The 25,548-nt window shown below is 40.0% G+C and overlaps 1 protein-coding gene across 1 annotated transcript in view; it reads left to right on the forward strand.

The window, feature by feature from the left end:
• The first annotated feature begins 14,981 nt into the window (after nt 1-14,981).
• The window catches only part of B3GLCT (beta 3-glucosyltransferase), a 63,708-nt gene continuing 53,141 nt past the window's right edge, over nt 14,982-25,548 (forward strand). Inside the window, exons 1-3 of the mRNA XM_068672679.1 lie at nt 14,982-15,245; nt 23,115-23,176; nt 24,498-24,537. Coding sequence (XP_068528780.1) covers nt 15,155-15,245; nt 23,115-23,176; nt 24,498-24,537 — 193 coding nt within the window. The 5' untranslated portion in view covers nt 14,982-15,154. The remainder of the gene's footprint in view (nt 15,246-23,114; nt 23,177-24,497; nt 24,538-25,548) is intronic.

Below are 25,548 nucleotides of genomic sequence, written 5' to 3' on the forward strand. Positions count from 1 at the left end.
AAAACTCAAAAGTCCTGGAACTTTCTTCTGACGATATGGAGGTTGTGTGTGTCTCTCCTTTCTGAATAGAGATACTGTGGGTCACTTAAGGACACATAAGGGTCACATAAGGACAGCTGAAATGTCTTGGGTTGGGGGAGAACACTGTAACTAACTTCCTCTGGGGATTACTTTTGTTGCAATGCTTGTGAGTTTAGAGAATAACTGGTGTGCTGCCCTTCCCTTCATTTGTCCCACCGCAGCTCATTACCAGGATATACAATGGTTAACCAATGTTTTTCAACTTTTTAAAGTTGCCGTGCACAGTTAGAATATTTGGGTAGACTGAGCAACACTCGTGTTATCTATTTAGGTGCTTAGCTTATGGTAAATAAGGAGATGGTTCAGTGACCATGGTATATATTGTGAATTTTCCTTTGCTTCTCAGCATGTGGAGCTACGTAGGTGCTCCTGCTGTCTGTGGCAGTTAAAGGAACCTTTAATTATGTCCACACTCTGACTTGGAAAAAAAAAAAAAAAAAGAGCAATCTGGTCTTCATCAGCCCAAGCAATGCTTTAAAATAGTAGTTGATCAGGCCTTTAAGGAATTGTTTTTATTTGGTACTGGATGTTCTATGTTGTGGCCTCTACCAGAACTAGAGGCATTAATGTGTGTTGAGAAACTGAATTTGAAACTGGGACAAGGGTGATCTCATCTCTTACACCAAACCTAATGTTTGTAAACTGTCTTGTGGGGTAGAGTCAGAATGACATTAGTGTATACACAGTGAATATTACCATAGTAAAACATGACCCAGGTGAACTAAAGAAGACTAGCTAAAGACCCGGTGGAAGGCCAAAGTATCACAGAACACAACATAGGAATCTATTGGGTTCTGAGGATTTCTGCTGTGTTTCAGGGGCCCAGATATTGAGATGTATAAAGAATGCTGCCTCTACTGTCCCAGCAGACCTCCTGTACGTAATCTTCATGTTTTATTTAAAACAGAAAACAGGAAGACCCACCCCAGCACAGGCAGGCAAGATCTATACATTGCATTAAAATTAAATAGACCTCTGTATCATTTATTTGGGTGTTTCATGTGTGTACTCACTTTCCATTTGTGGACTGAGCTTGCATTCCAGCCCATGCTGTATCATTCTGATCTATTTGGAGGCTGCCTGTCCCAGCTTCACTGCAGCTGGCATTCTGTAACTGTAAGCAGTTGGCTCCTATGATAGTACCCAATGGACTTGCTGGTCAGTCTGAGGTCCTCATATTTTCTGCCTCTCCTCATTTGAGAAGGCCTTTAATGCAAACCTGGAAAGATTAGGGTTCTTTCGGTCTTGGGTATGAAACTCAGTTTCAAAGGGTAAAGGGTATTTAAGATCATTGCTTATCCCAAAGACAGGCAGATGTTCCTATCAAGTCATGGTTCTCCAGAACTATGAATAAATTTGCAGCATGCCTCCAGTAGTTCCTTGCTATACGATACTGCACTACGGTTATTTTATTTTATTTTTTTGACACGGATTTTCATGTCACTGTGTTAACACTGTAGGATGTTTATTTTGATGTACAAAAACACTTTGCAACATGAGTGAAACAGATGACAGGAATAAGTAAAATGCCATGGGGATTTGCAGGCATATACATTTCTACATCCACATATAATTTGAAATGCCAAATGTTTGTTCAACTATATGAAGCGATAAGTCACATTATGCTTGCAATTAACTAAGTGTTTTCATTTGGCCTTTTGTCTTTTCTGTATAGGAAGCATTAATGATAAGGGTTTATGGCATTATCCTTGTTAATACTTTGATCCACATACTTAGCCTGGAGAAGGAAAGAAAGAACGAAGAGGATATGCGCCAAGGTGGTAGTGTAAGCTGTTTGAAGCACAGCAAGCAGTGGGCACTGCTTTCCCAAGGTTGATGTCTGAGCTGCGTGGTTAAGAGCATCCCTAGTGTGGGGAAAACTCACTTTAAAATAAATAAATAAATAAATAAATAAAAGAGCAGCCTATTTTATTATTAGGTAAGCATTCTTCATAGATTTTGCATGCCTCTTGGTAAGTCTCAGCAGTCTGCAAACTCTAACGCGACTCTTCATGGCTCTGTCCATGTCTCAGCATACTTTAACACCCAGCATAGCATGGATCCAAATCCCATTGTAACCAAGGGGGGGGGACGCTTTATCTTCCTGACACTCTGAATAAGATTCTTAACACAAGAATGGCTTTTTAATCTGAGTACAAGGGTGTCCTTTTTTCTGTGATCTCCTTGTTTTTTTTTTCCACACTTAATTTTCACACTGAATAACAGATCTAAGCAGTGTGCTTATAAAACATGGATTAAAATGGAGAAGGTGTTGCTTTTGAGGTTAGCATGAGTTACTCAAAAATTAAGTATTATAAGTGTTTGCTTTGATTGCTGGGAAACTACCATTACTGTCTCACATTGGTTAAGCATTCTTTGGATTTCAAAACAATGCAACTAATGCAATGCTGGAGAAGGTAAGTTAAAAGTTATAGTGCTGAGGTTATTGTAAACATTGCAGTCTTAATCACTTACCTGTACAGATGTTTTAATGCCTTCACTTAATCAGCTGGATTGTCCTACTGGAAAATGTGAAGACTTCAGGAAAAGGAACACTAAAACTATTTGCTTTGTACTTAATAAACTTCTCAGAGTATGGTAAGTGTACCATGAATGACTTAAAATTAAAAAAAATAATAATGTTAAAAGGTGTTCAGAAGCATTAAATAATACTAAGCCTTAAGTATTCGTGAAGCTCAAATAAAGAATTTGAGTGATTATCTGTTTGCAATTCCCTCATAACTTTTTTTTTTTCCTTGTTGCTTGGACACAAGAAGTGTTTTGAGCAAGAGAAAAGACAATCTGATTATGGTGCAAAACAAATTTCATGTAGGTGACCAGCTACACATCACTAATTGGAAAGAGAGAAGAGTCGTACAGTTTTTACATAAATACAGAATTTGATTGCATAAACTGTCTGGTGCCTAAGTGCAATTAATAAAATAAATACATTTGTAAATGTAAGAAGATTGCAAAGAGGCAGAGTGGATTAAAAAAAAAAAAAAGTGCTTTTGACTGGTTTGTGTATATCACATCAAAGAAACCGGATCTTATTTTTAAACAGAGAAAATGAAAATGGGTATAAATGAAAATTTGGGGGGAGGGGGTTTTAATGGAGAAAAAGAAGCTGAGTTATTACTCCTTGATCTGATAGCAAACCATCTGGCAATATGCTGCCAAATCATTATGTATCCTTCGTATGACTCAGTGCTAATGAGATGTGCAGGGATTATGCAGACTTCTTGTGCTTTCAACATCGGTAGAATGTTTTAAAAATAACACTTGCAATATTAGTATGACATGTACTTGCGATGAATTTCTGACAGCAATCCCAACTTTTTTTTTTTTTCATTAGAAAATATCCCAAGCACTTCAAAGACCATCCAAACTTTGATTTTTATGTGAACTAAAAAAAGCCAAACAACACTCAAATATCTATACTAAGAAATTAATTTTTCTTTTTCAACAGCTTGCTGAACATATACTGACTAAGCAGTTAGGCTTGAACACCATGAAAAAGCAGATAACGAGATATAGCTCCACTGCACTTTACTGCAAGCATGCTTTGAAAGAGCCAGCCTTTATTACATCTCTAGTTAATCTTTTTGTAATCATCTTCTAAAGTGTCTGTGCGTGGCATGGTGTGTGTCTGTGTTTACAAGAAGTCCAACATTTTCATATATTGTTTCCTAAGAATAGGCTGCTAGGTTTGTTATTTGCCTGCTTGCATAGTCACGAAGTAAACAATTGCCACAAACAAACGGAGTACTGCAAGAGGGTTTTCTTTTAGCATTTATAGCATGTGCACGGCTATACTTAGAGTAAATTAGCTATTACAAATACACAACCATCTTAAGCACACTGTCACAGAAAACTTGATAAAATGTATTTTGCGAATTTAAACCTTCAGATTGTCTTCATGTGAAAGCTACAAACAAACACTGAATACAATATCAGATATTAAAACTTAAAAATCAGCAGGCTGAGTAAGTGCTTTAAAAGGCCTGATTGCTTTCTCCTCCATCAGAAATGTCTGAAAGGTTGTACATCCAAGGCTTTTATAAATGATTCTTTAAAAGAAAAAAAGAAAACAGGACATGCTTGACTAAGAAATATTAAGTGTATTGTGGAAGTTGAGGGACAATGAAAGGAGCTTGTTTATTTGTTAGGTGGACATAAGGTTCAGTTATGAATCTGTGGTGAAAATAAGATAACCTAAATCCTTAGCTGTAGAAAGGACTGGTAAGCGTGAAGGAAGCACTATCAGAAAAACTTCATCAGAACATTCCACTGTAGAGATACAGCTCTTAGCACAAGACTACTTCATGTGATCTGGACACTTGTGTAAATTAAAGTATGATTTATTGTGTGTAGTACGAATAGCATACTCTGTAAAGTGGTATAAGTAATCCATTACTTAGATTTATTTAGAGACTTCAATTTACTTGCACCACAAAAGTATTCTTAGTGGAGGATTTTTATTTATTTTTTTTAAGTTTAGACATAGTCATCTAATATTCCTCTCCTATAAGGATGAGAGCAAAATTCAAAATAAAAATGAGACGTACACATTTAACAGTGACTGTCATTAATGATCTCCTGGTAGACCTTTCCAATATGTATTCTTTATAGTAATGGATGGCTGCCTTTCTAAAAAAAAAAAAAAAAGGTTTGATCTTTGAACATGGGCTAGATTCAAGGCTCAATGGACGGAACTGGATTGTCATGCAAGAGGTTTGATTTTCATGGTGTCCCAGGAAAGCCCATGCACATGCAACATGCTGAAGATGAGAGACTCTAACCAGATGGGCCCAAAAGGTGGGGAAACTAAAATAACGAGCAACTTAGGAACTTTACAGCTTGTCTGAATTTACCCAAACTTTGCTAATATCCATTTTACAAGGAATTCAAGACAAAGCAAAAGAAATAAGAAATATTTACATTTTGAAACTCATCACACTCTAATTTTATTTCTGAGCTGAGTTTTGGCATATAGGAATGATTATTAATAAGCATCTCATAGTTGCTGCTTTTTTGTTTTGCTTGTTTTTTGTTTTGCTTGTTTGCTCAGTAAAGAAAAACAAGCTTATCTATAACATGTGGACATTGGGGGGCACTATAGCCTCACGTAAACCTCCTATCAAGTTGTACTATGCTGGTTCTGCTTCTTTTTTTCTTCTAGCATAACTATATAAGGCAAGTCAAAAAGCAGAACTAATAACTGCCTATGTATTTTTTTTTTTTTTTTTTTAGTTTGCTTTTAAGTAATCATCTTGCTCTAAATGGTAAAGGATTTCTGACTAAGAACTGATGTTGCTTAATTTAAGGAACTCTTGTTTCAAGAGCTGATCTACAGATCATCTGTGAAGCTTTCTGCTGAAAACAGAAAGATGTGCTTCTCATCCCATCTGCTTTCGTGCGTGTGTGCCCCAGCCAACCTACAGTGAAGCTGTGCAGTAATGCAGAAAGCAGGAATTGCTCTTGTGTGGTTTATTCTCATCTCCTTCAGTTTAAAATGATTTCTGAATTAAAAGCTGCTTTGCACTGGTGACATAGCTGACATAGCGGATATTGTTATATGCTTCTGCAAATGCCACATCTCTAAGCAGCTTACTTTTACAGTGTATTTAGGTCTTTTTAATTGGATCTTAATCTTCTTGCTGGCAGGTACAAAGTTTGTTTTAGATCAGGAAACACTTACATGTATTCCACTTTTGAAATTAATACATTAGTGGTATAAAGCATATGACAAATACTTATTTTAGCTATTGGCATGTGTGTGTATATTTTTATATATATGGTTTTTTTTAAGTATTATTTTTTATTTTCCCCTGGAGTTAATTAAATTTACTGTACAGAACAAAATATTCAAATGGTAGATAACTAAAAACATGTTACCATTAGATTAAGTCAACAGAGGTTTCATTTTGAAAATTGACTGACCAGTTATATGGTGCTTACTACTGCGGGACAGACATGTAAAAAGGAATACAGTATTTGGATTAATCTTCAGTTTCTGGCTGTATTTGAAGCAAGACAACAGGCTTTGGATAAAGGCTAACTGAATGACCCTAAATTTGGGGCTAAATGGAAATCAGCATAAAAATATTGCTTATTTTTGGAAAACGTTGCCATCAAATGAGGTATCAGAAACAATAACAAATCGAATATCCATAGTATCTGCTATAAACTGTTTATGAACCTGTAGAAGTTTGCAGTGTTAGTTCAAGCCTTGTAAGAAATGTGTTCGGTAGAATCTGACCCAGATACAAAACTCACAAATAGATAATTAAAATAAATTTACTGGGTTTTCTATTTGTAATGCATTATCTGACCAGCTATACCTGTTTATGCTGCTCCAAAACTGATCGCAGTGCAGTTTTGCAAGTTCAAGATCTTTCCTTCTACAAATATTTAAAGGCTTACAAGTAAACTTGGAGCAGCACACAACCCAGTTTCTGACCTGAAAGGTGGACAGAAGCTTTAAATATACAGTGGGAGAACCACTGAGGATCAGTGAGTGGGTCAACATAAGAAGAATCATATTCCTCTATTCTTTAGTGGAAAAAGAAATTGAGAAGAAGCTTGATACTATTTCTGAATTCTGGTAATATTACTGAAAAAAAATATATAAGGATTTTTTTTTTTTTTCCTAGGCCCATAAATGATAAAACAAGATGTAAAGTCCTAAAACTGAAACAGGTAAGATTTAAGTCTGACATCAGAGGGAAAGATAAATAAATTAAAAAATATTCTAAATATGAGTAGAGACAAATACTGAGGCACTGGCTAATTTTTGCATAGCAACTTCTGATGATGGGTGTTTCAAACTCTCAAAATGGTTTTACCCAGTTCATTGTGCCTTCTCACTAGAACTGGGAAAGGGGCAGAGGATGACTAGGGACTGGCTGAAGAAGTGGTGTCCTGGACTGTACTTTTCCTTTCATGGGGGTTCATTTTGATCACTGAATTTGGTGCTCAGTGTCAGCCGGGGCATGGGAGTCTTGCATAACTGGTAGATGGTTTTGATTTGTGGTGTCTCCATGCTTTGACAGGCAGCATGTGTCCTGTAGCTGTGAGTACACAGAAGGAAACCTCAAGAGGTCATTTAATTCATAAGTCCTGTCCCAACCCTCCCCACCACATAATTTTAATACTGTACATTCTGTAGTAGAATCTGTTGGAAACAATAATTTGTCTTTCAAGCCTACTTATCAGATCAAGGCCCTTCCAAGTACATTCTCTGCCAAATAATGGTGATGAAAAGACAAAATTGTTATTGAGAACATCACTGCTGAGTGTTGTAGGTTGGCCCTGGCCAGCAGGTAAACACCCACACAGCTGCTTGCTCACTCTCACCCCTTTGTCCAGCAGAACAGGGGAGAAAGGAAGAGCAAATGCGAGAAAACTTGTGGGTTGAGAAAAAGACAGTTTAATAAATAAAGGAAAGAGGGGAAGGAAGAAAAACAACATGAAGTGACGCAAAGGCAGTAAGTCACCACCTCTCACAAGCAGTGCAATGTTAGCCAGTCTCCAAGCAACAGCCACACTGGAGTTCAACTCCCCCCCTTCTTCCTCTAACCCAGTTTTTCTTGCTGAGCACGGGTTACACGGTGTGAAGTATCCCTTTGGCCAGTTCAGGTCTGTGTTTCCAACTGTGTCCCCTCCCAGCTTCTCCCTCAATGGATGGGATGGGACGGGGTGCAAGGACAGCAGCAGAAGGGCTGCTGTGAAGAAAGTTAACTCCATCCTGGCCAGACCCAGCACACCAAGTCTGTGCAGATTTTTAGGTAAAATTCAACACTCCAGTTGTTTTCCACACTGCTTACACACGGCTCCAGTTACTGGGGCTTACTGTGCATCTCTTAGGCATTTTCTCAGGGTTTGTGGTGTTTTTGTAGAGTGACATAAAGTTTTGTTACTGCTGATAAACACTATAGCATACTGGGCATGTCCAAAATGTGTTTTTTCCAGAGTCTTAACAGCATTTTTGATTTAGAACTGTAAATTTTGCTTCAGTAATTTCTTTCTTTATGGCTTTGACATCAATGTCCTAAATATCTTTGACTTTTTTCATGCATCATGTTCATTTGATGCTGTTGCATGTGAGTGGCTCTGTACCACACTGACATTCTGTGTTGTTGTTGTTGTTGTTTTAATCCAATTTCATTTGAATTTCTGTATCAAAAGCAGAAGTAGTCCTAAGGGAGCAGTTGCTGGTGGACACAATTTAAAACAGCTTTGAGGCTAATACAGGCTGCAGTAAGTGCAGTTGCTCTGAAGTGGCACCAGACTGTAGTGGCTCCTAAGACCCATTTCATAACTTGCCCTCCAGGATTTTGACTGTTCCCCCAGCTTGGAGTCATCTGCAAGCATGCTGAAGGTGCATCCCTACAGGAATTGTTTGGGACAGTGATTAAATAAGGCCAGCAGCTGCCTGTATAGCTCAGAGTTATCAGTATGAAGGCAGCTGCTGTGGTTTATCACTCTGTGTTCAGCAGCTTCAGATACCAGGATGCAACCTAGCACTACAAAGTCATTGTCAAAGCTTTTTTGGGATCTTTGAGGTTTGGACTCTCTCTTGTTATCTTGCTCTACACCAGAAAGCGTTCCTGGCTGATAATGATCATGATTCTATGAAAAGAGGGCTCTTCTCTGTATCAGTTCATGCAACTCACTAGCTTTTTAAAACCCTATGTGCTGGGATGCTGTGAGAGTATCCATGTGTCCTGCTTTGAAGCCCACTCCTATAGAAATAGCGTTGGCATTAGCTACTCGACTAGAGATGAGCTTTCTCTCAAGTGTCATTAAGTTAAGAGCAAAGGATTTATGAAACGATGTAGCTACAAAGCTATGGAGACATGACTAAATGAGAAAACTATGCCTAATCTATTTACATTAAAATAAAATGTGGAGACCTACCAGCTAGTGAGGATTTTCCAAACTTACTCATTCTGGGGCGTGATTATTGTGCACATCCAAGCTGGATCACAGGAGAGCTACTTCAGCTAAAGAATCTAGCTCTTATATTCCTGCCATTGCTTACAGTGTTCTGATGAGAGTATAATCCCCTGAATTTCTTGGGATTACTGACATTAACCATTGTAAGACAGACATACCCCAAAGTCTTTGGTATTGCCATATTGCAGGATGGATTTTTCCTGGGTTTGAAATCTACTCTGGATGTTGCACACTCTTTGGACATCTCTGAATGCCTACTTGTCTGTCCTACTCCTCGGGAGGTGTGGTTTTCTTATTATTTTTTTTTTTGCTGCCATGTTGGGATGTCATAACAACTCTTGACTTGATTCCGAAACTCTCATAGCTTACAGTGCAAGTGTAATAAAACTATAAAATACGTGGAAGCCACTTGTGAGAATTGTAATGTTGAGGCAGTAAACTCAGCGGCTGATGGAACCCTTGAGAGAGCACATCAAAACAGCAGAAAAGTTGCTGGGACAAAATCAGAGGCCACTATTTGCCTGTCCACTGCAGTGTTCCTTGAGCAGCTCACCTTGTTTTTCTTCCTGCCACTATGACCAAGTGCACAGTGGAGAAGGGAAGGCAATTCTTTATACTACTCTTTCATTTCCTGTGGGAACAGAAGAAGGGAAAATAGTCAATATGTCTGCTAAGCTCTTATAATACATGGGAACATTTGGTTCCTATGTCAGTTTGCTCACTTAGAGCCCTTGTTGTTCAACTATACTGTGACTCTCTCCATTCAGGTGGTATTTTCATATATTGATAAAAAGAGACTATCAAGTACTTTAGGACTAATGTCTGTTATTTTCAGATAGCTGCACTTCAGCAGGGAAAATACAAAGAGCTCCGATATGCTTGGTAGAGGCAATTTTGTGTCAGATGGAAGCAGCAGGAGACAAAACAGGAAAGAGTATCAAGCCTGACAGTTCTTCTAGGCACGCTGTTCATTTGACCAAAGGAGTCGGCAATATGCCCGTGGTTTATAATCAAGGCTGAAAAGCTTCATTCCTCTACATTTGCCTCTAGAAGCATTACCCTTGTTTCTCCTTGACTGTGTGCAATACAAAGACAGATGCAAAAATCATCTTCTTCTCATCACCCAAGAGTCTCAAGAAATCAAAATAATGCTTTTCCCCCATAATTTTAGCCTGACTGCTATTTGTCTGCAGATACCGATTCTGAAAGTTTTTCAAAAATCTTGGACTAAAATAATTTATAACTGAATCATCCTGTCAATATCACATGGGATTAAATCACTTAAAATGGTCGGTTCTGAACCTAGATAATTTCTAATCAAATAATTTGCTTTCAGAAGTAAACTTATCAAATAAAACTGGACAAAACACTGAGTTTCCAAAAGTAGAAAAGCAAAAAAATGATAATTGTACATGGTTACAAAATGTTAATACTAGCTTAGGGATAATGTGCTTTATGTGCTTTCCACTGGACACTGGCAGTTTGATATATATATATATATATATATATTTTAGATAATTTCAAAATACTGTAGTAGTTAGAACAAAGCCAAAGAGAAGGTAGAAGTTTAGGGGTGCAGAATGACTAAAGCCAACACGGTGACTTTGCACATCTGAGGATGCACTAGAATACAGTCATTGAAATTTAAGGCCGGAAACAATATGGCAAGAACAATAAAGGATCAGATTCTGCAACTAAGCTATGATCCTGTGGGAACAAGGGAATAAAGGCTTCGGGGGCCTAGGGAGAAAGAGGAAATTTAGTTTCTAGCTTCACCTTCCAAAGTATTGCAGTTTCCAAGGTTGCATCTCTCCTACACAGACCTCTTGTTTTACTGCTATTGCACATTTTAAAGTACAAATTTAGGAAACGTTAAACTTGACAAACTGCAACCATAGGTTATATTCTTTACACTACCTGAATAATAAGCATCACCATTTGTTTCTCTGAGATTATGCATTTCAGAAGGTAAATCACATCTGGAATCTGGCAGTGCAGAGGCAAAAGATGTGCAGTGATACTTACAAGAATGATCCGATCAGACATTTTAAGGTGGGGACTAAAAAGGAGATCGAAGCACTGATGCCTAAAGCAGCTTTCTCAAGATGCTGGGGATCTGTGTCATGTTCCATGAATTGACAGAACTCCTGATTCTCACCCATGGCTTAGTCTTTATGATTCAAAGATGCTGAATTACCTGTATTGTGATGTCCCCCTCTTCCATCCCAAGCATGCATAATAAATAAGTGGACTAGGCTGTCATCTTCTACCTTGGAACTTCTCCCACTGTTGCCTGTTTTTCTGACATGACTATCTGAGCATTTTGTTCTGGGCTAGAAACATTATCTGTTCTTTGGTTTATGTAAAGGAAGAACTGAATAAAACATTAGCCCAAATGGCACAGTTGGAACACATGTATATATTGTGAAAGTTTGTTCTTATGCTTTGTATAATAATAAACACTTGCCATAACTACTACGAGCTTCTTTCTCCATTGGGACTCTGGATTCTCTACCTTCTTGCAGCCACTGATACACGAAAAAGCTTAGAATAGTAACACTGGATCTATTAAGAGGTGTAAAGACTTAAATTTACCATGTGAGGGGTCCTGTTGATCTCTAACTGTTTAGGCACATAAAATGGTTTTAGGAACAAAATAATAGCTGAAAAGTTGTACTCATTCAAATCTTGGACAATTTTTAATTGGTGAAATATTGCTCTGTCTTTTGGATCAAACTGTCAAGCTGAAGTAAAGCAGCAAATCTTTCACAAATTGGTAAGTAAAAAAACTCAGAAATTCTAGAGGCCTTGTATTCACACAGTTTACACTACTATACTAAATTTTATTGACTAAAATATAGTAAAACAGATGTAAAATTTCTGTAACACATGCTATTGCAAGTTTTCAGAGGACACAGTCATTTACTTTTTTAATTACTCTTTTTCCAGAAAGTCCTGATTTACTTTTAATTCTGGAAAACATGCCCTTTTTTTGCTTTGTTTTCTTCTAAAGATGTCATCTGTGAAGAATAAATTACTTGAAATGCTTAACTTGTATTTAATATCTGGAAAAGACGTCCTACAAGGACAAAATAAATTCAATATGCATAACTCTACACATATATATTCGACGGTATTTCTTTGGGATTTAAAGTCCCCCTAATTAATATAAAACATGGGACAGCATCAGTGCTACATTTGAATTAGTTATTAATGTATGATATATGTAATATTATCAGGAAAGGAAGTTTAGTGTTGCTCTGAACTTCTGTATTCGGTACAAGAAAGTTCCTTATTTTCATCCTTCCTGAATTGGAAATTCTCAGTGGGGTAGTTAGAACAACAAACAAACATAATCTGAGTCTGTATGTACAGTAGAATCAAAAAAAAAAGGATTTATTTCTTCCCCTTCACAGCCCTGAATATAAAACATTTAAGTGGTGTTCTTCTTAACAGTTGGAGAACATTACGATATATGTAAGAGTTCCATATTTTGAGTAAGGTTGTTACAGTAAAAATTCTACTATACTTCAGAGAAACCAAAACATTGACTATATCCCATCTTTTTTTTTTTTTTTTTTTCTTAATGACTGCAGGGTAGGGAAACATTCGAATATGGGTGTTTCTCGACCATCTTGAAAGTGAGAAGTAACGTGTTTATCCCAACTGTTGAGGGCACGATCACTGTTACATGCATACTTGCAGAAACCTGCGCAGAACAGAGAAATAGGAGAAAGGGCAGGAAATGTGTCTGAAACCTACAGGGAAAAACAATCAAAAGCAGATATACATGATACGCAGAAGGATTCATAACTTTTATATTGTTATGGGTTTAGAAATTGAAGGATAACTTAATACTTTTTTTCCTGGTAATGAGCATGCATGTAGAATTAGAGAAATAAACACAGTATGAAGGTTTCTACTTCCTTTATGTAAGAATAATTGTTCTTGAGGCCAATAACTTATTTAGTGAATCAGAATGTCAGCAAAAAGAGATTGTTCTGTAAGGGAAATAACAAACTGTGGTTGCTCACTCTTGCGTCCAATTTTCCCCTTCTTTCCAACACCAAGTAATATAAGATGGATCTATGCAACTAGATTTAGCAAGTCTAAATCCCCAAAGAAGTCTGGCTAATATATTTCTATTGCGGTGGTTTTAAGGGAAGTGTGAAGTCTGCTACCAAGTTACAGTGATATAGATGTGCTTGACTGAACTTGCAATGAGAGTGAACATTTATCACTATGAAAAGATTTCCATTCATCTTCAAAATCACCTCTCTGGCATACTTAAGGTACCCTACTGAATGCTTGATCTGTCAGGAAAAGAAGGCAGTAGATCTAAAAGCTGCAGAGTATTTATGAAAGGTCTAGGTCAGGTACTGTGCTGTTGGCCTTACTGAATTAAAAACAGGCAGTTTATGGTTTTCCTGGAGGCTGAACCAGATGTGTCCAGTAAGATCGGTGGGTACTGAGTGATTGGGTTGGTAGGAGGGGAGTGTCTGCGATGGAAATCTTCTGTATTTGATGGGAAAATGTGTACATACAGATCTTTAGGGAATTCATGGCTATAAGCACCCAGTGTGTAAGCAATTGTTACCTCAAAATGCCAGGTGTCACACTCTAAATTGCTTTTAAGGGCACAGAGGACCTACACCTTACATGTAAGTAAAAGCAAGATTTTTTTTGTTAAATAAAATGTAAAGGATTATTAATTCTCATTATTAATGCAGACCTCGTTGCTACAAATGAAAAAAATGACAGTGAATGGTGAAAAAATGACGGTGCAGTTAACATTGCACATACACCGCTTGGTTTCTACGCCTTTGCTTCATACTCACTCCAGAATACATGGGGAGTCATTTTTTGTTTGTGAACAAGCTTTCATATTTGTGATCTTTCTCCACTGATCTGCAGATCAAGAAAGATAGACAATTGTAGTCTTGGACACCTGGTCGATTAGAGAACAGGCTGTCACAGCTAAACAAACTGAAATAAATGTGCGGGCAGGTCAAGAAAGTTCAGACTGGCTGCAGCCCCGAGGCCTTACACACAGAATCACACACACACAGAATAGGTTGTGAGGCATTGGAACAGGCTGCCCAGGGAGGCGGTGGAGTCACCATCCCTGGAAGTCTTCAAAAGACGTTTAGATGTAGAGCTTAGGGATATGGTTTAGTGGGGACTGTTAGTGTTAGGTCAGAGGTTGGACTCGATGATCTTGAGGTCTCTTCCAACCTAGAAATTCTGTGATTCTGTGATTCTGTGATTCTGTGAATAAAAAATACACATTCAATAAAAAACTTGTGGCCTGTTCATGGCAGTCCAAGGGCTATGGGGTTACACAGGGAGTTATGAGGTGGCTGCCTGGAGGCTTAGCACCCTCTGGGGCAACACTTTGTGAGGCATCGAGGGCTGTATTAGGCCACTTGTTAATTTGGACCATGTTTCTGTAGGAGTGCTGGATGTCATTTGACAATATTTAAGTTTGTTCATGAGAAATGAAGAAAAAAAAAACTTATTTAAATTGGACAATGGAGAAGCCTTGTTGGAGGACCTCCTGTGGAGTTTGCAATTGAGCATTAAGAACTAAAGACATCTTAATTGTTTTTTTGGTAATGGCTGCTTGATGTTTGATAGTGATTACGGAGCGCTGTGCTAATCAGGAGGATTTGGGGCTCTAATATTGCCAACTTAGTCCGCACCTATATGATCTGTAACTTTACAGCCCGTAACCACGCGGTCTGTAGCTATAAATGCGGGCACGTTTCATTATTCAGGGTTTTAAAACTACGGACTTTTAAATTTTAAAAATCCTCCGGCCGCAGCCGCCCCTCAGGCAGTCACCACAGGGGCGAGAGGCCGGAGCGGGCGGGCGGCCGCCCGCCAGAGGGCGCCGGGGCCCCATTGCACCTCCCTCCCTCCCCCCCTTCCTCCTCCTCCTCCTCCTCCTCCTCCCGGCGCTGGCGCCCGGTCCTGCCGGGCCCTGGCGGGGGAGGGAGGGGAGGAGGGCGGGCAGGCAGCGGCGGCACCGCCACCAGCCGGAGGCCGCTCGGCAGAGGCGGGCAGCGCCGTGCCCCCCTCCCCGCTCCTCTCCTCTCCTTCCCCCGCCGCCATGGCTCGGCGGCAGCCCGGCTGCGAGCGCTGGCTGCTCCTCGCCGCTTGCGCCCACGTCCTCGTCCTCCTCCCGCCGCCCCGGAGCCGCGGTGAGTGACCGGCGGCCGGGACGCCATGGCGAGGGTGAAGGGAGGAGGGCAGGGGACGGGATGGGATGGGAGGGAAGGGAAGGGGACGGGGCACCCCGGCCCTTCGCCCTTCCCCTCAACTTTGTTTGAGGGCGGGCAGCGGGGCTCGGCCGCTCGGGCTCCCCTCAGCTTCCCGCCACGGCGCCGCCTGAGGGGAGGCGGCGGCGGCTCCGCGGGCAGGGGGCAGCCCTCGAAAAACCCCTTCCCTCAACAGCCCTCAACAACTCTTTACCTCAAAAATCTTTCCTTCAACAACCCCTTTTTTCCCTCAATAACCCTTCAACAGCGTGTGGAAACCGCCCCCCTGAGCCCTGTGCTCCCGGACTGAGAGCGGGTGTCTCAGAGGGGAGAAACGCTGCCCGGTTTCCTTCATCGCGAAAGAAAAAATAAAACCTATTTTCTTGATGTGTCTTGATTTCTAGAGACCTTTTCTAGGCAGGTGGGGGGAGATTGCGAGAGAAGGGTTTGTCAGCGGTCGGCTCGCCACGGGCTCTTGGAGTTGGGAGCTGTTGCCTGAAGTGCGGAAAGCTGAAATAAATGTTCACAGCTGTTCAGTTTCTCCTTATTTGTGTTCCCAAACGCACCCAGGCTCTGTCAGCATGGGCTCATCAGCTCATTCTGAGCCTTTGGGTTTGATTGCCTTCTGCTAGCGTGGCTTGTGGATCAAAATCCTGCCAGAGAAACCTTGTACAAATAAACTCAGTTTTTAGCAATGCGAAAGGGTGATATTTTGCTTTTTGCCTTGTAAAACGTTTTTCCTTTTACCCGTGCAGCTTGGGCTTTGCAGTCCTGATGCCCTACTGCTCGTCCTGAAGCTGTGTTTCGTGCCTCTAAGAATGAGTAATTTTTCCTCCAGTGGTTCAGCAAGATGCTGTGGCACCCATAACTTCTAAGAGGGTTGTGATAACACTGAGGATAGCAGCTTCAATTTCCCTGTGTGTGTATGTGTATATAAATATGTTTTATAGGCAGAAGTGGAAAAACTCGTGTTCTTGCTTGTGCAGTTATCTCTTGCTTTGTAGATGCTGCTATAAAATTTGCTTACCTAAAGCTTTTTGCAATAGCAAGGCTTTCTTCTGTCTTTTTTTTTTTTTAATATCTTTTTATTGTAAAGTCCTTTTGTAAGTACTGTAGGCTTTTGAGATGGCAAGGGTAATAAGTTTGCAAAGCAATCAGCTTTGCTGTTGGAAATCATGTGGATTTCATTTCACAGGAGAAAACAGCACGTCTGTTAGTCAGTATTTTATAAATTCCAGCTTGCAGGTGACACCTTGCAGAATGGGGAGATGTGTTCAGGTGATTTTGTTTGGTCTAGCCTTCAGACACTCGTAAGGAATAGTGATGGTGTTTTTTTCTTCCATGTTTTTTCTTTGGTCACCTTTATAAAGGTACTGGTGTATACAGTGCTCGCTCAGACATTTCAATGGTTTACAAGTGGTGGTTTTAGCTGGCTTCTTCCTAAATGTGCTATGAGCTTAAATAAATCAGTAAAAAATACAAAATGAGTTGCTTCTATTTTATAAAAAGCTTCAGATGCTGAAAACTTGCTCGCATTACCTCCTCTTCCCCCTGCTTTCTTCCCAGTCTTCAGCCTTACTTGGTTAGATCAGGTCTTTGATGCTTGTAGGGTAGCAACAATAAAGAAATGTCATTAATACGTGGATGTAAATACATAAAACTAATTTATTTTGCCTGCTAGTGCTCTCACGCTGTCTCATTATTGAAGATCCTATCTCTTTGACTGACAGTGGCAGTGCAGATTTTATCTGGAATCATGTCAATCTGTAGACTCTTAGGTTCTTTGAAAATATGGGGGGAAGAAAAACAAGCAGCCTCCAGCCAAAGCAAAAATAGGCCTTTCATTAAATTGTAATTAGAAGTATAAGGAAATCTTTTTAAGTGTTTTGTCTATTGTGCACAGCTTTTGTTATTTGAAGTGGTTATTAATTGTGATTTTGCTGTACGTAAGTCATAGAATCACAACTTCTCTGTAGCTCATTTAAGTCAACCCACAGCTTGGTGAAGTGGTTCAGGCGGCCTTGAATCAGACCATCAGAGAGAAGAACACCAGAAGCGTTGCCTCGAATCGTTTTTCTTTATGAAGGCAAAAGAAGCAACTCCTCAGTTAACAACATCCTTTGCACTCAAAGGACATCTAATCATAGTCGTTGTTTATACTTGAAAGGGTAATACTGAACAAGAGGATTGCTTCTGCTTTTATAATACAGTTCTATTACATTTTATAGTGTATTATATTTAATCTACAGTATTTATTTCTGCTGTCCTAACAGTTTGTTGGTACGTATTCATGCAGTTCAGCTGCTGATTGATGAAAATAAATTGTGGGTTTTTAATATATTTTCTAGTGCCATAAGCAAATCTCCTTGCTCACCAAAATTTTGGTTGAAATAATGAAACGACTGAGAAAAATAATTTGCCATTGAAATGGCTTTTATTCCGTTCTCTGATTAAATTTCCAATTTTTGTGGAAATTGATACAGAAATATTGTCTAGCATTTCAATTGATTTTGGCCCCGCTTTCAAAGGAAATAACGGTAAGCTTGATGAAAAGAAAGAGCTTTAAGATGTGTCTAAAGTTTCTTTGCTTTCCTTACTTAGCCTCAGTCCTCGAGCAGCTAGCAGGAGGAGGTGAGGACTGGCAATCGACACGTGTGGCTTCTGGCTGCTTGTGCCAGAGCATGTAAATAGCTGCCTGTGGTAACAAATGTCAATGAACACAATGCATTAAGTAACGAAGTGACAAAACAGAATTACAGCTTGCATCTAATAGAGTGCTGGTGGGTTGTTTGTTTGTTTTTTGCTTAGATAGCTTTGATTATGAGAAATTGTATCATTTATCACCCTAACCTTTTTGGTCTTGGTGGTGCCTACAGAGTTTTAACTATTATTACCAGGTGATTTTTTTATTCTGGTTAATATATATTCTCTGTGCCCGGTGATAAGTCAGTGGCCCACTTGAGGTTTGTTTTACCTCAACAGAATCAAAGGGATAGGGGCAAATCCTGGCTGTGGCAGAGGTAGCTCTAACTCCAGAGATGGGTGCCTTTCTCAGGGAATTCTGTGCTGAAAGAAATCTGCTGTGGTTTTCTGAATTAGTAATGATATTTGGGCATGAAAAGTTACTCATTTTTTTTTAACAGTAGCATCTGTAAGTTCCCAGATATTGGTCAAACTTCTCTGTTTGTGTACCACACACACAACAAAAAGATGCTCTTTCCACAGAGCTTCTAGTTTCCACCTGTGTTGTGCAACTGAGTGGCCATGACCTGTGCCTGTAGTTAGATTTTTTTTTTCTGTCTGTGCTCTGCTTCTGGGCATAACGTTTTCAGAAACTTCTGGGGAATTAATTGTGGGTGGATGAATTTGTCTTAGAGATAACCACTGGCTTCCAGGCACTGTAACTTCAACCCCGTGACCCCATTGTTGATGAGTGTTACACCAGCTGGACTTAGCATGTTCTCCTCGCTCCACTTTTTTTTTTTTTTCTTCTGATAAATCCCTAAAAGAGGATATTTGTGTCCAGACTGAGAGATCAGGTTGCTTAGCCAGAGCAGTTCATCTTGGCTGTGCGTTCGTAAGATTTGTTACCCCATAAGTACATACCTGTTTAGTTCTGAAGACAGCTTTACTCATATCAATTTATATTGTGTGAACATAACGGATTTTATAATAATGTTGTCCAGGGACCGTGGCATAATCATTGCTAAAATAAACTTATATGCTCTGCCTGGGTGAAAAACTCAGATGCTGTTGGGTGAAGACCCTTGAGGCTTCTTTGGAGTGTCTTTGGGGGTCAGTAGTGCTTCAGTAGTTTAAAAATAATCAGAACAGTTCTTGTCTCATCCTTAAAATGCATAAGCTGGAAAAAAAAAAAAAACACCTTCCTAAGATATTTAAAGTAAAAGATACAGAATCATTTAAATAAGTTTAACTGTTGGAAAAGATGGAGAGGCAGCACATCTGAAATCTCTGTAAGGGTAAAGGTATAGAGGGAGACTTGACATACATCGCTGTCAAAGTTCAGTTTGTTTAATACATGGTACATGTCGGTGTTGAACTTGCCCTTTATTAAGGTCAGCTGCAACAAAATCATTTTCAGCCAGGCATATTCGTTTGACCGTCCTCTGCAACAGCACAGAACGACTGGTGTGGAAGGTGGTCCAGGACTGCTGGCTGGTTTTGAAGGTTCACCTCTTGGAAGCTGAAGAATGGTCCATCCCCACGTGCAGGAAGGCAAGAGAAGACGCCAAGAAGCCCACAGGGATGAAAAAGTTCCTGCTGAAAACTCAGATACAAGAGGTAGAAGCAAGGTCAGGTCACCCTGGGAGTAACACAGAGATGCTGAGTGTGCAGGGATGGGGTTAGGAAAGCAAAAGTCAGCTGGAGTTGAATCTGGTGAGGGATGTGGAAGGCAAGAAGTGCTTCTGAAGCTGCACTGACAGCAAAAGAGAGGGAGACTAGGAAAAATATGTTGAATGGAGGAGGTGAACTGGCAGGATATAGAAGACCAAGGCAAAGAAGGTTTTGAGTTCCTCATCTCTACTGGTAAGGCTTAACCTTCCGCAATCCCAGGGCCATAAGACTCGTCAGAGAGTCTGAAGCAAAAAGATTTAATCTTACTGGAGCAGGGCCAGTTTAGGGAACCTTTAAACAAACAGGACATCCAGAAGCCCATGGGAGTTGATTGAGAAGCATCAGCATGTTTTTATGAAGAGGAAATGATGCTTGAGCAACCCCACAGACTTCTGCAACGAAACGCCTGTGCTGGTGGATGTGGGGAAGCAGTAGGTGCTGCTTATCTCAGCGTTAGCAGGGAGACAGTGCTGCCTGCCAGGATGTCATGCCTGGACACTGGTACCACCAGCAAGTTTGTGTATGTTGTGAAATGAGGGCGAGATGCCTGGGCTGCCACTCAGAGGGACCTCAAAAGGCTGGGGACATGGGATGACAGGAATCCCATCAACTTCAACAAAAGGAAATATGCCATGTCCTTCCCCTGGGGAGGAACTGTCTCCCACACCAGTGCACACGGGGGGCTTGCTGTCTGGCCAGCAGCTCTGCAGCAAAGGCCTGGGGCTCCTGGTGGACAAGGCTGACCAGGAATCTGCACTGTGCCATGTACTGGGTTCAGATTTTGGCCCCTTGGTACAAGAAGGACATTGAGGCCCTGGAAGGGCTAGGAAGCTGGTGAAGGGCCCAGAGCACAAGTCCTGTGAGGAGCAGCTGAGGGAGCTGGGGGTGTTTGGTCTGGGGAAGGGGAGGCTCAGGGGAGACCTCATTGCTCTCTGCAACTGCCTGAAAGGAAGCTGTGGGGAGCTGGGGGTCGGCCTCTTCTCACAGGTAACCAGTGATAGAACCAGAGGGAATGGCCTCAAGCTGTGCCAGGGGAGGTTCAGGTTGGCAATGAGGAGACATTTCTGCTCAGAAAGAGCAGTCAGGCACTGGGACGGGTTCCCCAGGGAGGTGGTGGAGTCACCGTCCCTGGGGGTGTTCAAGGAGAGGTTGGACGTGGTGCTTGGGGACATGGCTTCGTGGGTGACGGTGGTAGGGGATGGTTGGACTAGGTGATCTTGGAGGGCTTGTCCAACTTTAATGGTTCTGTGATTCTGCTCAGCACAGGTGAGGCACCGAGTGTGCAGTGTCGAATCTTGGGCTTCCTAGTACGAGAGAGACCTGGATGTACTGGAGTGAACCCAGAAAAGGTCCTTGATGGTTGTTAATGGATTGGAGAGCCTGACATATGAGGAAAGGCTGAGAGAACTGGGGCTGCTCAGCCTGGAGAAAAGAAGGCTCCGGGGATGTCTTTCTAACGTGTAAATACCTGTACAGGGTGGGGGGGAGGAAAGAAGATGCCTTGATTGGTGTGGTTGGACTAAATGGTCTGCAGAAGTCCTTTGCAACCTCAAGTGTTGCATGGTTCTGTGATACAAAGATGTTAAAATAATTCCTTGAGGAGCTTTATGTGTGTTCTCAGAAAGATGCAGTGTGGAACAGGTCTTTTTTTCCAGTATATCTGAGTCTTGTTTGTTTTGTTTCAAGCATCACACACATTAAAATTTTATAAATCCTTGGAGCTGTGTGGCACGGGTTATTCAATGTTACGGTGAGGGAGGCAGCGCCGCCTGTCAGGCACAGCTGTTTCAGCTCTCAGTGTGCCATTCCTCCTGTGCAGAATGAAAACAAACCCGTGAAACTTCTGCTTGTGTTGATTTCTGCAAATAAGCCAAATTTACGTGGTGATGCTTCTTGTTAGTGCTGTGCAGTGAAGACATCTCTCAGAATAAAGGTGTTGGTGTTCAGCTTGGGATTTGGATCATATCTGGTAGAACGTGGGTCTGGTTTGTGTAAGGGAAGATATCCCTTATCTGCTGTCCTGAGTGTTAGGCTGGAAGACGAGGATGAAAATGATCAGTACATGCAGTCAGAAAGGGATTTAATAGTCAGATTGAGATATTTGCTGTGCCCTTCCAAAAGAGAAGTGGGAAACATTTCTTGAGGCTGACTTTTGGGGTGGAAGGAAGGGGGGGTGACCCCCATTTGTACCCTGTTTTCTTCTTCCTGGCTTGATGTCTTATTGAAATGTGGCTATGGCCAACGTGAGTCTACCGTGTTAAAATAAGTTGGGGGATGTCTACATCTAGTGGTGTGATTTGAGATGACCTAAGGTGTCAGTGGGAAACACAGCTCCTGGATTTTCATCAGATTTGGTCTCCAGTTGAAACAGGTTAGGATTAGAGGCAATCAGAGGTGGAGCATCACAGGCTTTGCACAATCTTGTCTTCTCCCTTTCCTACATCCCAGATTTCCAGCCTAAAGAACTGAGGGTTGCTGGTAATTCGCTTTGAAATCATTTTCAAATGGTAAATAATTTAAAATTGCAGTGAGACACTCCACTCGAAACTCGTTTTTTTCTCAGTTTTTAAGAAAATCATCTATTTAATTGTGATGAGGAGTACCTTTAGTTCCTTCCAAGTCACAGCAATTAGTTTTAATTTGCATATCTTCAGTACACTCAACAAAAAGAGTCGTTATGAAGAATCTTAGCAAAGCTTTCTTATGTTAATAGGATTACTGCTTTACAAGTGAGCAAACTGAGACAAATCGGTTAGACTCCATCAACAGGAAGGCAATCAAAAAAATTACAGAACCCTTTCTTAGTTTTTTTTTTTTTTTTTTTTTTCCCTTAATGCAAACCAAGAGGATATGCTTGGGGAAGTGTCAGCGTTAAAGACTTAGGACAGGAAGTTTGTGCAAATCTTCTCTGCTGTGTCTCTTCTTTTTTAGAACACTTACTTGGGTCTCTAAAACATCAGCAATTTAGACGTGTTCAAAGATGGCATTCAAGATTTATATTCACCATCTTTGACTCAAATTTACATCAGTGATGTCATTTCTGTGGTTCCAAGTGAAGCTTTGATAATCCAAACCTTCACCTGAAGGCAGAGCGGAGTACAGGTCCCCATGTGATAGCACATTATGCTCTTGTCAGGTGAACTATTGTACCGAACAGATGTGTTGTGTTTTTTTTAATGGGGTTTTCTTGCCTTGAAGCCAAGGTAAATTGGCTTCACATCAGAGTGTTTTTTTGTTGTTTTTTTTTTTTTTTTTTTAGACATGTGCAGGAATAGAACTGTCAGGCATGAAAAGTATAGGTTTTGTCAGAAAGGGCTGTCTTATGTTCCTGTAAGATTATCAATATAGTATCATATAATGTGAAAAATTGCACTTTTTTTTTCTTTTTCTGTGGAGCTTTGTCAAGTGTGAAAATCAGCTCCTATAGTATCTAAAAACATCTGCTTTTTCTTTCAGCTTTTGCTCTAAATGTAATTCTTGACAATGCAGAAGATACAACTGAACTACCAGTGCTGCAGGTAATAAATTTTAATTGCCGGAGCAGAAACATTTTACAGCCATTATAAAATCATCTAGAAGAGACCAGAGGAAAAAGTCTTAACATCTGTGACATCATTAGGACTTCCGTGGTGCTCATTGTCACTTGTTATCCTGGTCTGTCAAGCAAGATGTCTTTCCTGGGACACACAGGACATGTAATTCTGGTATTGTTAGCATCTTAATTTATCCCCTGGATTCTTAGAATGACTGGAATATACTTATACTTGCCACCTTTGATTCTTTCTTACATTGAATTTTCTAATTTATTGTGACATTTTCATTAAGAGAATTATTAGTTTGAAGTTTTAATGTGGAACAAAAGTATAATTGAGAAAATTTTTCTTTTTCCAGGAGAACCTGGGAAGTACATTAGAAACTTACATATATAGTATCATTACATGTTGTCCAGAATAGTTCTCGATCACCTTTCTTATTAGAGATGTGTCTTCCTTTCTTCTCCATTTTGTTAACTGTACTATACATTGGGAGGGAAATGGCTGCCTTCCTGTCAAATGAGCTTTATTGCTACCCAGATCACATCTCAGGTAAAGCTTGCTTATGAAATTTCAAATTAACAGATTAGAAGAACAAATGGTCAGAGCTAGCCCTGGCGTTCAATTAAAGAGCATACTGTGTGTGTGCGTGCATGCCCTTTAACAGACCTCTATATACAGATTTATGTATATACATGCACACACGTGCACGTTTATACATTTGTAACAGATGTGTGTGTTTACATAGAAGATTTAATGGAGAAAAATCAAAAATACTGGAACTAATCAAGAGTTAGAATCTATAACAAGTCTTTTAAATCTAGTGATCTCACATCAAATGCAATAGAAGTATGGTCAGAGATGTGTGTTTCTCAATATTTCATTGCTGAATATACAGTACTTTTCAGAAATTAAAAAGATCCCAACTGCAAACTCCTGATATGCTGCCATGCATACGGCAGACTAGATAGCGTCATCATGGTTTCGTTACTCCTTGTGAAATGCCAGAACCACCTAAATCCAGCATAAATGTAGAGTTTTATCATTCTTACATAGGATATAATTTATGAAAGCTTTTGTGCTGTTTTAGTTTCAAAATCGTTTCTCGTGAAATCTGAGGTAACTCCTAGAACTCTTCAGGATTACTCTTTTTAAGCAGGAGCATAACAGAAAAAAAATTGTAAACAATTTGTTTTTCTCTTTAATAAAGGTATTGTAAAATATGTTTTATCGTCATATTGTTCACCACTCTACAGAAATACTTGAGTTTTCGCCTGCATCCTAATTTTGTTTTTTCCCCTTCCAGAAGTCTGAAAAAAGTGGAACAGTGAGCAAAAGAAGCAGAGGTAAGTACAAAATTGTTTTGTGCAAACTTGTACTAACCTTGTATTGAAGATTCTGTATTCCAAGATTGTTTTGAGTCCAGCTAGTTTGTTTTTATTTGTGGCTGTCTTTTTTTGTATAAATAAAACATGGTTATGCTTCAAAAAGCGAGTCTCTGAGCAGTGGCTAAATGCTCAACAGCATTGCTAATTAACTGCTGATTCCCAAATACTTTTTTGTTTTCCTTGCTCATGTAGTCTCATCAGACATAAGCTTCTTGATCTTCATTTGTATTTGCAATCCTTGTAGTTAAGCTTTTTTTTCCCTGAAAATGTGCACTTGCACTATGAAATTGATGCATTGCTTTTTGTCATACACAGAATTTTAAATCAAATTTCATGATACTTAGTAGCAGTTCCTGTAAAAATTTAACATGAAACTGAATGTTACCAGTCTGCCAGGCTCTGATTATAATTGTAATAACTGGAATTACAATTAGTTACTGGTAATAACTTTGTAATAACTAGGAACAAGTATTTGACACCTTTCTTAAACATTAATGGCATACTGAGTGGTAAAATAAATTCAGACTGTTATGGTATTTCTCATTCTTCTATACCCCGAGCACCCAGATCTGCTTGTTCTAAAACGAGACATGTTGACCATATTTCTCAGATGTTGAGAGTTCATTCTGACTTCAAAGCTGAACGCCAGGAACATTATCGTGCTTTTACTGGAGTTGCTAACAGAACTCTTAATGGCACTGAGATCTGTTGTTTGTTTGTTTTGTGGAGTTGGACTCTTTTGAACCTAGTTGCAAGCTCTGTCCCTAGGACAGCTAACTGTTCTCCCCTTGGCCCACTTAGCTCCCATTTTACCACTGAAAGGTCAGGACCTTGTTATAGAAGTTTTATTACTCTCCTTTCTTGATCACCTTTCCTTATGTGGTGTCAAACGAAGGCATTTTCCTTAGTCTGTGTTCTTTCATCTCTTTCTGTTGAATCTCTTAGTGTAACCAGGTTCTGGTTGCTGCT

The sequence above is a fragment of the Anas acuta genome, chromosome 1 (assembly GCF_963932015.1).
Source record: "Anas acuta chromosome 1, bAnaAcu1.1, whole genome shotgun sequence".
Classification (NCBI taxonomy): Eukaryota; Metazoa; Chordata; class Aves; order Anseriformes; family Anatidae; genus Anas; species Anas acuta.